This window comes from Martes martes, assembly GCF_963455335.1.
Source record: "Martes martes genome assembly, chromosome: 12".
In the NCBI taxonomy this organism is placed as follows: domain Eukaryota; kingdom Metazoa; phylum Chordata; class Mammalia; order Carnivora; family Mustelidae; genus Martes; species Martes martes.
In genome coordinates, this window is record NC_137900.1 from 76,974,326 (window position 1) to 76,989,749 (window position 15,424).

A 15,424-nucleotide genomic window follows, 5' to 3' on the forward strand; every position below is an offset into this window, starting at 1 on the left:
TTGGGGGAGGGAGGGAAGGATTTGTGCCAAGCATTTCACAAGAGTTCAGGGATTGTGTCACCAGGGGGCTCCAGGGCTCCTCCCACAGCTCATTATAAAAGTCACTCTACCCTCTACCCTCCAGCCAGCAGTTCTGCCTGACTCCAGGTGTCTCTCCATCTAGGCATGGCGCTGTCCTGGGCCCTTGCTGCCCTGAGCCTCCTTCCTCTGCTGAATGCCCAGAGCCCAGTGTGTGCCAACCTCACAGCAGCGCCTATCACCAACGCCACCCTGGACCAGGTGCGTCCCTCGGCTCCCGAGTGCCAGGGGCAGCTGCCTCCTTCCCTGGGCTCCCCTTCTCCCGCTGGCTTGTGGTTGGCCCCACTTGTCTGATTCTGCCTGCTTCTGCCCTTTTCTCTCCTGGGTCCTGGGGTGACCTTCTGACCAGGCTCTGGACGCATTCTTCTGCTTCCTAACTCAGAAGCCTCATTGCAAGTTCCCTCAGAGGGGACATCCTGTCCTGGGCCCGGAGGGGCCACCCAGTGTCTGGGGGAGATGCCTGACCCTCAGAGTGAGCTCCTGCACGTGCGCTCCTCGCCTGGGGCCCCAGTCTCCCTGCGTGCAAAAAGGAGGGGGACATCTCTGTACCTGGCTGGCTGGCAGGCAGGGGCATTCGGCTCCCAGGCTCTGTCATCAGCTCTTGGCTTCTCTCCAGATCTCTGGCAAGTGGTTTTATCTCGCCTCCGCCTTCCGCAACCCGGAGTTCAACCAGTCAGTGAGAACGATCCATGCAGCCTTCTTCTATTTCACTCCCAACCATACGGATGACACAATACTGCTCGGAGAGTACCTAACCATGTAAGACCCCCACATGCTAGCTCGCCCCCAGCCCCAGGCTTCTGCTCCTAGCTGCTGGGAAACCTTGAGCAAGTCCCTCCTTCCTCCTGACCTCAGCCTTTTCATACGTGGATAGAGAGGGCGGTCTAGTCGGCCCCAACTCTTGCCCTCGATGATAGTGACCAGTGATTGTCCACTTCTTCCCCTTGACGATCTTTCTGTTTCCCCCTTCCTTCTCTCTGGCTTTAGTGGGAACAAGTGCATCTATAACTCCAGCTATCTGAAGGTCCAGAGGGAAAATGGGACCCTGTCCAAACACGGTGAGGACCAGCCCTCAGGCAGGAGGACTGGGGTGTGTCATGGGGACCTGTGGATGGACCAGACAAAAGGGTCAGTGTGGGGGCAAAGCCACAGAGAACCCAGGACAGGCCCTCTTCCTATTTCCTATTTCCTATTTCCTATTTCCTATTCCCCCTTCCATTTCTGATGTCCCAGGGTCTCCACGTTGCAATAACGAGTAATATCCATCCCCAGACTTGAGCTCTACGTGCCAGGCACTGTTTGAAGTACTTTTACTAGAATTAACCTACAAACAATCTTAGGAGGACCTGACAGCGATCAACTGAGGAAAGAGAGAAACAGAGAGGTCAAGTTGTTTCCCTGAAGTCACACAGCCTGTAATTAGAACTAGAATTCAAACCGAGGGCTGGCTGCAGGCCTGCCTCTCTCCACTACTCTTTCCCCTTTGGGACCTGAGGGTGGCAGTCTGTGTCAGGTAGGGAGTGACCGCACTCCTGTCCCCACCATCGTCCCAGAGAGCGCACATAGTAGGAGCATACAAATGCTGGTGGGATTAAACCAACAGCCCTGGGCAGCCCTGAGGCTCCTGTCTGTGCCTCACTTTTCTCATCTGGAAAATGGGGAGAAAGGTCCTGACAGCCACAGGCGACACGAGGCTCCTATGATTCCACATCTCTTTGCAAGGCCCGGCACACAGAGGAAGTGAGGGTCGCAAGGCTCAGGTGAACTCCCAGCCTTCACTGACCGCTGGGGGACCACGGGCACACTCATGGTCCCTCACCTGTGATCAGACCCATTGTGCTGTGTGGTCTCACCCAGAGGTTTTCTCCTCCAGAGTCCGGCAAAGAACAGTTTGCCGATCTCCTGCTTACCAAGGATCACGGGATCTTCATGCTTGGCTTCTCCCTGAGAGATGAGCAGAACAAGGGACTGTCCTTCTATGGTAAGCACCGTTCCAATGTCCACCCCAATCAGACCACACCCAGCAGACTACCTGTCCCTGTGGCTGGGCCCCCAGAACCCCTGCCCACACCTGAGCCCCAGCTAGGCCCCCGGCATGCTCACCCAGCCCCCTTGTTCCCTCCTGCAGCTGACAAGGCAGAAGTGACTGAGGAACAAATGAGAGTTTTCCATGAAGCCATCACGTGCTTAGGCATGCAGACGTCGGAGATCCATTACACCGATGCGAAAAAGGTGAACGCAATGCAGACTAGGCTATGGCCACCATCGGAGCCATCCTGCCCAGGGGCAGCCCCAGAGGCCTGGATAGGGAGACCTGCCGGCCAAGGCTGCATAGTGAGGCAGGATGTCCTACTTTTAAGCACCTGCCTCCCTCCAGGGACAGCTGAGCTCCCCAGAGGCCCAAAGGTTGAGGGCCCAGGAGGGAAAAGTCCCTGGGAAACACAGAGGTCAGGAAGGGAGGAGGAACAGTGGGAATAAGGGTGGCAGTGGGAACTTGACAGGGAAACACACATGGGTGATGATCGCTTACACCTGCTGGCCACACCCCAGCCATCAGACACCTGTGGTTGGGCAGTTGCTATGGTGGTTTTTAGCCACCCCCAAATGCCCCAAGTCCGTGACCACCACCCTGATTTCTGCTATAACTGAGAATTACCTGTGTAATAATCTCCTTAATACTTGCCATTCAACCCCTGTTCAGGGAGAGGCTTTTCTTGGTCGTGTCCCATAAGGCAATCTCTAAAATCACAGAGCTGCTGAGCAGGCTATACTTTTTCAGATATGCATGAAATACTTCTATTATTATCAAAGTAAAAAGGTCTCTGTTGGCCACCTGAGGCCACCTCTCCTGCCCACCAACGGCCTAAAGCTCCTCCAGTCCCCACTCCTGGCAGCCGCAGGAAAGGACTGGCACACAGCACCAACTGGCCCTGGTTTGGCAACCTGCCTTCCCTATCGACTGGCTGAGGGACCGCGGACAGGCCACAAGGCCCCCTGAACCTCGGTTAGATCACGTGCTCAGGAATCCAGATCAGCCCAGGGGCTTGGCGAGTCCTCTGTACACAGCAGCTGTTTGTAAAGCCTCGAGCCCCCATCTGGAGTGCAAGGAGCTGAGGCTCAGAGCTGGACCGTGCCTCGCCCCGGGTCCCTGAGCTGGCGCCACAGTCCGGAGCTCATCCACCCTTCCCCTGACAAGAGCCCCTCGCATCACCGGGCCCCCCTCTCACTGTCTTCCAGGATCTGTGTGGGCCGCTGGAGAAGCAGCACAAGGAAGAAAGGCAGAAGGCAAAGGAGGGACACACAGCATTGGATTAGGACCTTGGGGACCGTGGGGCCCATCCTCAGCCCTATGCCCACCCCTTTTGTACATCAGGATTTCGTCTCAGGTGCATCAATAAAGCTTCTGCCTTTGAAACAGGAGGCAGGGGCTCGTTTGCTCATGTCGTCATTCATTCATGCATTCACGTGTGTTGAAGCCCGCCCTGAGCTGAGCCCTGGCTGATCAGGGCATAAGGCCCAGCCCTTGGTGGCAAGAGCCCCCGCTGTCATATCCAGCATGGCTGGGAGGATGATGGGCACAGAGTGTTGTGGGAACCCAGCATGGGGAGGTTCCTTCTGCAATGGAAGTCTGGGAAGGCTTCCTGGAAGGGGCATCGGAACCCGCCTAGGAAGATTTGGAGGTTTGAACACCTGCTCTTCCAGCTGCAAGCCAAGGATCTGGGAGGATGTTTGGCAAACACCGAGGCAGAGAGCCCCAGTTGGAGTTCAGGTAGATGAGGGTGGGGTGGCGGGTGGAGGACTGTAGCAGGTGGTACCAGGCGTGCGGGACCTCCCATCACACCTCACCGTGGCCATCTGGAGAGGCGAGCTGGGAGGGGGCCGGCCTGGAGGCAGACTCTGGCACAGGCTGCTATGAGCATCCTGGCAAGAGGAGGGCGCCTGGGCAGGGGCAGAACGGGAAGGGGCAGTGGCCTCGGGGCCTCGAGGCCAGAATGGTGTGTGTCTCCACAGTGTCCTCGGGTTGCCCATCTGACGCCCACAAGGATACACCTAATATCCAACCATCTTGCAAATACATTCGGAGCCCTCGGTCACGTCGGAGGCAGGCCCACTTGGAGGCACAAAGAAAACTGAGCCCCTGACACCGGGAGTCCAGCAAGGAAGGTCGGCTTCCTCACTTGCCCAACTGCCCCGTGAGTTACTGGCACGGGTGGGAAGAGGCACCACCTGGGTGCGGGGGGGGCAGAAAAGCTGGGGTCACAGTGTTCATACAATTCCGTGCGTGAGGGGCCCAAGCCATCCAGAGGGACGGGACCATAACTGTGGCACCTGACACCCGTTCCCTTGGCTTCTGGGCCATCGCCCTCCCAATAGCGTGGACGCACACACCCACACCTGCCACATCTTTTGGTCAAAGCAGGAGCCACACCATGCCCGGGGCACTGAGGCTGGGGACGCTGCCCTGGGTCCCTACTGCCACACCCTCGGCTCCCCCTTCCCGCCTTCATCTCCCTGCAAAGCCTCTTGGCACCCAGGTCAGGAGACCCGAAGGCTCAGAACCTACCAGAAATCTTCCTTTCTCAGCTAATTGCCATTTTCAACTCCACCGAGAAGGACCCACTGAAAAATGAAATAGAAACAGGTCTTGGTGGGCAGGGAGTGCAAGTGTAGTGGTCAGCTAGGTGGGGGTTGGAGGGGGCTGGAGAAAAAACGAAGGGAGGACGCAGCTGGGGTCGGCGAGAAGCTCTGGGAGCGTAGGAAGGAAGCGCAGTAAGAGGGAGAACAGACTTCGGAGTCAGACGTTGTGAGACGGTGCAGGCCAGCCTCTGAGACCGCAGTATCTCATCCAGGAAGGGGGCACATGGCAGGGGCCTGGGGGGATGGCATGTGTCCTGTGTGAGCCTGCCATGCCGAATACTGAGCTCAAGGATCAGTGTCTACTGGGTACTCAGGAAAGGGTGGCTGGTGTCGCTGTCTGCTACTAGGCAGAGCACTGGAAAGAGAGTCCAGGCTCATGCTTTGGCAGACACTAATGTGCTGTGCGTCTCCTAACAGCTCTGACCTCAGTAAGGAGGGGCTTGGCCAGGCAGTCTCTAGTCAAAACTCCCAAGGTCCTGACGCAGGCTTCAGGGGAAGGTTAGAGAAACAGAAACCCCCATAGGAAGGCAGGCAGAGTGTGGAAATGGGCACTCAACAGATCCCCCCGGGGCAGGGTTCGGCTCATCTTCGAGCCTTCCACCCCACAAACTTGAGTCTAGAAACCACACGTCGAGGACCCACACCACAGATGTGGGCAGCTTTGGGAATTTTTCTTTTCTTCTTTTTAAAAAATATCAATATTCATTCTTCTTTATTTGCCCTCATGACGAAAATAGATACGTATTATTAGCCAGAGGTGGACGGTGCAGGACCAGGAGACCGCAAAGATTGCATATGGGCAGAAGGTGGCTTCAGTCCCAGCACTTCCTATAGGGGCCGGGCCCCCGGGAAGTTCCCTCTCTGACCACCGGGCCAACACTCCTTGCGCAGCAGAGACACCCAGCAGGCAGGGCCTGTGCTAGAAGGACACCTCTCAGGAGGGGCCTGTGGGGCCTTCAGCAGTGACTCCAGCCGCCCCCCCGCCCCCCGGGGGCAGCAGCAGTCCTCCCGCCAGCCTGACCCCGCCAGCCTGACCCCGCCAGCCGGTTCTGGGTCTCCAGGGAAGTCAGAAGAGGCAGGAGCCCTGCAGGCTTCAGGCCTGGTGCAGGTCAGCGGACAGGGAGCGGCTCATGTGCTTGGTGGTGGAGCGGATGCCCTCGGCGGCCTGCGTGGCTTCTGCGAGCGCCGTGTTGAGCTCCTCCAGGTCCTCCAGGTCCAGCTGGATGGAGCGTCACTGGCCCCCGGCTTCTCGAGGGGGGCCAGTCAGCAGGGGCTGAGTGGGCTGAGGAAGCCTTGGCACAGAGCCCGGCCCCAATGTGGGCTCCAGAGTGACAGGGCTCTCTGTTCAGCAGGGGGTCCAAGGTCACCCAATGCCAAGTACGCAGCAGAGGTTTCCCCAGGCTGCTCTGGCTCTAGGCAAGACACTTTCCACATCTGCATCTGACCTCTTCATGTCAAAGGTCCCAGAGAAGGGCCTTGCCTCCCTCCCTGGCCCGGCCTGAAGCCAGTGTCACTCCAAGGGGAACCGAGTGCCCCCAGAGCAGAATCACAGGCAGAAGGCCCTCCAGCCCCAGTGCATCTCCCACACTCACCTGAGGCCCCAGGGGTCTGTGGGGCTTCGGCAGGGCCCGACCACCGCAGCACAGAGTGGGGTTGTGGGATGGTGAAGGACAAGACCTTGGTCCCCTGGGGCACCGTCCCTGTGTGGATGCTGTGGCTGGGCTGGGGCGGGTCCGAGTACAGGTTCACCTGTCCGGGAGGGGAGGCATGAGCAGAGCCAAGTCAGGGTTGGGGCAAACTCCTCAACAGGCCTCCCTTCACTCATACCATCACTTAGGCACTCAACAAACATGCCTTGTAATAATTACTGCTACCTTTAGTGGAGCCCTTGGGTGGGGGCCCAACATGGGGCCAAGGACTTACAGGCCCTTCCATCCTCTGTTCATGGCAGTCCTGAAGGGGAGGTCGGGCAGGGACTATCATCTCCATTTTACAGAAGAGGAAACCGAGACTCTGGTTAACTCACTCAAAATCTCCAGCTGGAAATCCTTGGGCTGAGACTATAACCCTGCCATGACCCTAAAGACTCTGGTTTCCCAGGTTAATCATTTTTACTAATATTTGTTACCATAATTTACAGTGTAACTACAATTATAATTAACATGGTATTTTACATTTAGCAAGTATAATTATAATTATATAATATTATTAATAAAAACATTTTTAATTAAATTTTTTATTTATTTTCAGCGTAACAGTATTCATTGTTTTTTCACCACACCCAGTGCTCCATGCAATCTGTGCATCCCTAATACCCACCACCTGGTTCCCCCAACCTCCCATCCCCCAGCCCTTCAAAACCCTGAGCTTGTTTTTCAGAGTCCATAGTCTCTCATGGTTCACCTCCCCTTCCAATTTCCTTCAACTCCCTTCTCCTTCCATCTAACCTTGTCCTCTATATTATTTGTTATGCTCCACCAATAAGTGAAACCATATGATACTTGACTTTCTCTGTTTGACTTATTTCACTCAGAATAAAAACATTTTCAATCATAATTATCCCATTGATAATAATAACAATCGATGGCTGGCTGAATGAGTGAGTAATCCAACCCGCGCACGAACTCCTCTCTCAGCCGTAGCAGGTCTCTGTCATCTGAGGGTGGATTTCACACGGTAAACAGCCCAGTGGGTGAGGGAGAAGTCTGGAATCAGGCCGACGGCCAAGCGGGTCCGTGTGAAGCACGAGATCAGAGGAGACCCAGGAACGGATGGTGGGCCAGTGCAGGGCTGGGCAGCTACGGTCTGTTTTGGTGAATTACGTTCTAGCGGACACCGCTGTGCTTGCTTATGTGTCATCTAGGGTCTTTACGCTACCACAGTGGCCATGAGTCACTACCACAGAGACTGTATGGCCCACAAAGCTGAAAATATTCACCTGTGGGCTTTGCCACTGGCCACTCTGAGTCCTACAACAGGCGATTTAACAGACTTCTCTCTGCGCCAAGTGACTGCTCAATAACCAGAAGCCACTACCCTCATATTCGTCATCACCATTATGATTGCTGTTCCCATCATTACACATCACCATCACCACCACCACTGCCGTCATCACCATCAGCATCATCACCACCATCATTACCAACAGCATCACCAACGCCATCATCACTATTTTCACCACCATCACCATCACCACCATCATCACCATCATCACCACCATCACCATTACCAGCATCATCACCATCATCACCACCACCATCGTCAGCAGCAGCATCACCACCGTTATCATCACCATCATCATCATCACCATCAACATTATCACCATCAACATCATCATCACCATCATCACCACCACAATCCCTATCATTATCACCATCACCACCAACATCACCATCATAATCACCATCATCATCATCACCATCAGCACCATCATGATCATCACCATCACCACCACTATCACCATCACAATCATCATCATCACTACCATCATCATCACCACCATGATCTTTATCACCATCATCACCGCCACCATCACCACCATCACCACCATTATGATCATAACCATCATCACCATTGACATCATCATCATCATCATCACCCTCATCACCCTCATCACCATCATCATTACCATCAGCATCACCAACACCATCATCACTATTGTCACCACCATCACCATCACCACCGTCATCACCATCATCACCACCCACCATCACCATCACCATCACCAGCATCACCACCATTATCACCATCATAACTATCATCACTACTATGACTGTCATTATCACCATCACCACAATCACCACCATCATCACCATCACCACCACCACCACCATCATTCTCTCCATTATCATCACGATTGTCATTTATGGGGCCATCATGGAGGCAGGTCCCTGGAGAAGCTCTTCCCCTAGGGTGCCTCAGTGCCTCCCAGCTGGTCAGGCAGCTTGTCTTACTGCTCCCTGCTGCCCCAGGGTCAGGCATGGGCAGTTTAGGGTACACGCCTGATACAAGGAGCTCCCTAGCCCTCAGGCAGGCAGCCTCTCCCTGCGTAAGCTGCTCTTCACGTCCTGGTTGTGGCACAAAAACCTGCTCCAAAGTGAGGGACAATGGCCCAGCACGGCCTGGCCCCCATTGCCTCCCCCTCCTTCAGACCCAGCTGATGAGAACAAAGCTGGACTTTAATATTCTTCTCTGCCATCTGCTCAGACCACCTGTGGGGGCTTTCCCATAGCACCCCTTTCCTCCTAGGGTGACCCGAATCTGGGGAAGGCCCAGCTCCCCACCCTGTCCCTCCCCCACCCTGCCCTGGCAGCCGCTATGGTTCCCAGTCTCCCGTTGCACAACTGAGTGTCAGGAAACAGCCAGAGTAGACTTCCCAGTGGGACCATCCTGTGTTTGCTCTGTCCACAATGAATCAAGCCACCGCCGTGGACAGTCACTTTCCACCAATGACCAGCTGCCCCGTGCTAGGAAAAGGACAGAGGGACAAGCAAGAAGGGGAGAGGCTGGCAGGTGGAAACCAGTCCCTGCTTCCTGACCGGGACGTGGTCTTGGGTGGGTCATTCCTTCTCTCTGGGCCTCAATTTCTTCCTCTGCACAATGAGGGTGCTAAGCCCTTCCCTGCTTGCTACCACAGCCTGAGCTATTGTTCTGTAATACGGGGTGAATCGTCTCACACGGAATGGTATTCAACCGCTCTATAAAGAAGCAGTTTCCTGTAGTTCAACCCAATACGTAGCACCTTTCCAAATAATCGCGGCTACGGGGTCTTGCACGCTTACTGTGAGCAGGAGCTCTGTTGGGTGTGATACGTTTTCATCATATTTCCTTCCAAACTTCTCTTGGCATTGGGCCTGGGGCCAGTCGGAGGGGCGGGCAGGGAGGGGTGTCCAGATGCTCGTCCCACAGATTTGTCATGTGTTTTGTCATCTCTCTTTGGGGAGAGAGTTTTTTTTTTTTTTTAATCAGCTTAATTGAAGTGTAATTGGCATACAATAAAACACACACATTTTAGGCTCAGGGTTCAGTGAGTTGTCACAAATGTGCATTATGCGCGTAACCACCCGTGCGGTGGAAATGGGGCATATGGCCACGGACTTCAGAAAGTGCTCTTCCAACCTCTAGCCCTCAGACTGCCCTCCTTGCCCTAGGCAACCACCGGTCTGATTTCTGCCATTCTAGATCCATTTGGGGGGTTCGAGAACATTCCGTACCTGGAACCAAACAGTATGTGCTTGATTACTCTGGCTTTTTTTGTTCAGCAGAATATTTTGGAGATTCATGGCTGTTGTCTTATATGCCAGTAGTTGGTTCCTTTTGATTGCTACTTAATATTCCCTCTATGAAACTGTTACAATGTGTCTTTCCATTTTCCTGATGACTGGCATTTGAACTGTTTCTAGTTTTTGGCTATTTCGAATAACATCGTACTCTTGTCCATGACATGTTTTTCTCTCTCTTGAATCGTAGGGTATGGTAGAAAGGGATTCGGTCACTTTCTGACACGTGGCATTCCAAGGAAATATCACCATATGAAATGCTAGAGGCAATTCTCTCTCTATAAAGCTGGAAAAAAATAAAATGCTATGAATATAAAGAGAGGACACCATTAAGTATGGGAAACAGGAAGAGCACGACAGGGGTGTGCGTCCATTAAAATTATAACCACTAACTACACGGAAACATGGAAAATGACTCAAAATATATGAAATGAATAAGGATACAAAACTGTAACATAACATAAGAAGGCTTTTTGGAAGTATTTGTTCATAGGGCTAAAGATCTGACTCGGTCAGGCAGAAACGCTCGTGGACTGTGGACGCGCACAACTGGGGTGCTGGGCACTGTCGGGGGCTGGGACCTCCTGGTGACAACAGAGCCCACCTTCCTGTTCCCACGGCGTGGGGTGGGACCACACGTGCATCATTTCTTGTTTTAGATGTTGGGAGCTAGTTCAGGTAACACCACATTTACTGGAAATAGACGTGTAACTTGGACGCCGCCGCCTTCTTTTAAAGGATCCCTGCCTCCGAGGCTCGGTTGGCAGCCCCTCCCCCAATGGACTTTTGTCCCCCCATGGTTGTTACCACACTCAGCTGGAATGGTTTGCCTTCGTGCCCTCACACCCGCCCCAGAGCCCTTCCCCATCACCCAGCCCCACCCCACCTAGCCTGGGAAATGTCTAAATCACTTTCGGCATTTGATTTATGGTTGGCTTTTACTCTGGATGCACAGTGAGACACAAACTGAGTAAAAAACCTGAGAGGTGTTTTTTGTTGTTGTTGTTTGAGAGCGTTTAAAACAAGACAAAACAGGGCCAACGGAGTGGCTCAGTCAGTAAAGCGTCTGCTTGGGGCTCAGGTCGTGACCTCAGGGTCCTGGGATGGAGCCCCATATCAGGCTCCCTGCTCAGCAGAGAGCCTGCTTCTCCCTCTCCCTCTGTGCCTCCCACCTGCTCAGGCTCTTCTGCCCTATCTCAAATAAATAAACAGTCTTTAAAACAAAACAAAACAAAATGAAAAAAAAAAAAAAACCTCTTAGCTTGCTTAGAGGTCCCTCTATTGAAATCTACACATGTTTAATAATACCACTCCAGTCCACACCCGCCTTGGCTTTGAACAGCCAGACCTTGGGGCCCCTGTAACCCTTCAGGTTACAGGTCTGAATTAGACCCAGGCTTGGAGGCTTTAGCTACAGCGGGCTTTGGGGGAGGGAGGGAAGGATTTGTGCCAAGCATTTCACAAGAGTTCAGGGATTGTGTCACCAGGGGGCTCCAGGGCTCCTCCCACAGCTCATTATAAAAGTCACTCTACCCTCTACCCTCCAGCCAGCAGTTCTGCCTGACTCCAGGTGTCTCTCCATCTAGGCATGGCGCTGTCCTGGGCCCTTGCTGCCCTGAGCCTCCTTCCTCTGCTGAATGCCCAGAGCCCAGTGTGTGCCAACCTCACAGCAGCGCCTATCACCAACGCCACCCTGGACCAGGTGCGTCCCTCGGCTCCCGAGTGCCAGGGGCAGCTGCCTCCTTCCCTGGGCTCCCCTTCTCCTGCTGGCTTGTGGTCGGCCCCTTTGCCTGCTTCTGCCTGCTTCTGCCCTTTTCTCTCCTGGGTCCTGGGGTGACCTTCTGACCAGGCTCTGGACGCATTCTTCTGCTTCCTAACTCAGAAGCCTCATTGCAAGTTCCCTCAGAGGGGACATCCTGTCCTGGGCCCGGAGGGCCACCCAGTGTCTGGGGGAGATGCCTGACCCTCAGAGTGAGCTCCTGCACGTGCGCTCCTCGCCTGGGGCCCCAGTCTCCCTGCGTGCAAAAAGGAGGGGGACATCTCTGTACCTGGCTGGCTGGCAGGCAGGGGCATTCGGCTCCCAGGCTCTGTCATCAGCTCTTGGCTTCTCTCCAGATCTCTGGCAAGTGGTTTTGTATCGCCTCCGCCTTCCACAACCCGGAAATCAATCAGATGGCTGGAATGCTCCAAGCGGGCTTCTTTTACTTAGAGCCCAACCATACAGATGACACAATACTGCTCGTAGACTACCAAACCATGTAAGACCCCCACACACTAGCTCGCCCCCAGCCCCAGGCTTCTGCTCCTAGCTGCTGGGAAACCTCGAGCAAGTCCCTCCTTCCTCCTGACCTCAGCCTTTTCATGCGTGGATGGGGAGGGTGGTCTAGTCGGCCCCAACTCCTGCCCTCGATGATAGTGCCTGGTGATTGTCCACTTCTTCCCCTTGACGATCTGTTTCCCCCTTCCTTCTCTCTGGCTTTAGTGGGAACAAGTGCATCTATAACTCCAGCTATCTGAAGGTCCAGAGGGAAAATGGGACCCTGTCCAAACACGGTGAGGACCAGCCCTCAGGCGGGAGGACTGGGGTGTGTCATGGGGACCTGTGGATGGACCAGACAAAAGGGTCAGTGTGGGGGCAAAGCCACAGAGAACCCAGGACAGGCCCTCTTCCTACATTTCTGATGTCCCAGGGTCTCCACATTGTAGTAAGGAGTAATAACTGTCCCCAAATTTGAGCTCTATGTGCCAGGCACTGTTTGAAGTACTTTTTTTTTTTTTTTAAAGATTTTATTTATTTATTTGACAGAGAGAGACCAAGCAGGCAGAGAAGCAGGCAGAGAGAGAGAGGAGGAAGCAGGCTCCCCGCAGAGCAGAGAGCCCGATGTGGGACTCGATCCCAGGACCCTGAGTCATGACCTGAGCCGAAGGCAAAGGCTTAACCCACTGAGCCACCCAGGCGCCCCTGAAGTACTTTAATTAGAATTAACCCACCTGAGACTCACAAACAACCTCAGGAGGACCTGACAGTGATCAGCTGAGGAAAGAGAGAAACAGAGAGGTCAAGTTGTTTCCCTGAAGTCACACAGCCTGTAATTAGAACTAGAATTCAAACCGAGGGCTGGCTGCAGGCCTGCCTCTCTCCACTACTCTTTCCCGTTTGGGACCTGAGGGTGGCAGTCTGTGTCAGGTAGGGAGTGACCGCACTCCTGTCCCCACCATCGTCCCAGAGAGCACACATAGTAGGAGCATACAAATGCTGGTGGGATTAAACCAACAGCCCTGGGCAACCCTGAGGCTCCTGTCTGTGCCTCACTTTTCTCATCTGGAAAATGGGGAGAAAGGTCCTGACAGCCACAGTCGGCACGAGGCTCCTACGATTCCACATCTCTTTGCAAGGCCCAGCACACAGAGGGAGTGAGGGTCACGAGGCTCGGGTGAACTCCCAGCCTTCACTGACCGCTGGGGGGCCACAGGAACACTCATGGTCCCTCACCTGTGATCAGACCCATTGTGCTGTGTGGTCTCACCCAGAGGTTTTCTTCTCCAGAGTCCGGCAAAGAAGAGTTTGCTGATCTCCTGCTCACCAAGGATCCCAGGATCTTCATGCTGGGCCACTCCCTGAAAGATGAGCAGAACAAGGGACTGTCCTTGTATGGTAAGCAGCATTCCAATGTCCACCCCAACCAGACCTTACCTAGCAGACCACCTGTCCCTGTGGCTGGGCCCCCAGAACCCCTGCCCACACCTGAGCCCCAGCTAGGCCCCCGGCATGCTCACCCAGCCCCCTTGTTCCCTCCTGCAGCTGACAAGGCAGAAGTGACTGAGGAACAAATGAGAGTTTTCCATGAAGCCATCACGTGCTTAGGCATGCAGACGTCGGAGATCCATTACACCGATGCGAAAAAGGTGAACGCAATGCAGACTAGGCTATGGCCACCATCGGAGCCATCCTGCCCGGGGGCAGCCCCAGAGGCCTGGATAGGGAGACCTGCCGGCCAAGGCTGCATAGTGAGGCAGGATGTCCTACTTTTAAGCACCTGCCTCCCTCCAGGGACAGCTGAGCTCCCCAGAGGCCCAAAGATTGAGGGCCCAGGAGGGAAAAGTCCCTGAGAAACAGGGAGGACAGGAAGGGAGGAGGAACAGCGGGAATAAGGGTGGCAGTGGGAACTTGACAGGGAAACGCACATGGGTGATGATCGCTTACACCTGCCGGCCACACCCCAGCCATCAGACACCTGTGGATGGGCAGTTGCTATGGTGGTTTTTAGCCACCCCCAAATGCCCTAAGTCCGTGACCACCACCTTGATTTCTGCTATAACTGAGAATTACCTGTGTAATAATCTCCTTAATACTTGCCAATCAACCCCTGTTCAGGGAGAGGCTTTTCTTGGTCATGTCCCATAAGGCAATCTCTAAAATCACAGAGTTTCTGAGTGGGCTATACTTTTTCAGATATGCATGAAATACTTTTATTATTATCAAAGTAAAAAGGTCTCTGTTGGCCACCTGAGGCCACCTCTCCTGCCCACCAGCGGCCTAAAGCTCCTCCAGTCCCTACTCCTGGCAGCCGCAGGAAAGGACTGGGCACACAGCACCAACTGGCCCTGGCTTGGCAGCCCGCCTTCCCTATTGACTGGCTGGGGGACCGCGGACAGGCCACAAGGCCCCCTGAACCTCGGTTAGATCACGTGCTCAGGAATCCAGATCAGCCCAGGGGCTTGGTGAGTCCTCTGTACACAGCAGCTGTTTGTAAAGCCTTGAGCCCCCATCTGGAGTGCAAGGAGCTGAGGCTCAGAGCTGGACCGTGCCTCGCCCCGGGTCCCTGAGCTGGTGCCACAGTCCGGAGCTCATCTACCCTTCCCCTGACAAGAGCCCCTCGCATCACCGGGCCCCCCTCTCACTGTCTTCCAGGATCTGTGTGGGCCGCTGGAGAAGCAGCACAAGGAAGAAAGGCAGAAGGCAAAGGAGGGACACACAGCATTGGATTAACACCTTGGGGACTGTGGGGCCCATCCTCAGCCCTATGCCCACCCCTTTTGTACATCAGGTTTTCGTCTCAGGTGCATCAATAAAGCTTCTGCCTTTGAAACAGGAGACAGGGGCTCGTTTGCTCATGTCGTCATTCATTCATGCATTCATGTGTGTTGGAGCCCGCCCTGAGCTGAGCCCTGGCTGATCAGGGCATAAGGCCCAGCCCTTGGTGGCAAGAGCCCCCGCTGTCATATCCAGCATGGCTGGGAGGATGATGGGCACAGAGTGTTGTGGGAACCCAGCATGGGGAGGTTCCTTCTGCAATGGAAGTCTGGGAAGGCTTCCTAGAAGGGGCATCGGAACCCGCCTAGGAAGATTTGGAGGTTTGAACACCTGCTCTTCCAGCTGCAAGCCAAGGATCTGGGAGGATGTTTGGCAAACACCGAGGCAGAGAGCC

General features: G+C 54.4%; 1 protein-coding gene across 1 annotated transcript; it reads left to right on the forward strand.

Annotated features, from left to right (window-relative positions):
• The first annotated feature begins 121 nt into the window (after positions 1–121).
• LOC308353391 (uncharacterized protein) lies at positions 122–15,090 on the forward strand. The gene is made up of 13 exons (XM_080820227.1): positions 122–279; positions 695–837; positions 1,066–1,136; positions 1,952–2,059; positions 2,207–2,310; positions 3,316–3,363; positions 5,714–5,824; positions 11,560–11,697; positions 12,111–12,253; positions 12,478–12,548; positions 13,543–13,650; positions 13,798–13,901; positions 14,908–15,090. The coding sequence occupies exons 1-13, from the start codon at positions 166–168 to the stop codon at positions 14,983–14,985; spliced, it is 1,341 nt and encodes a 446-aa protein (XP_080676353.1). The 5' UTR covers positions 122–165; the 3' UTR covers positions 14,986–15,090.
• Positions 15,091–15,424: the final 334 nt, after the last annotated feature.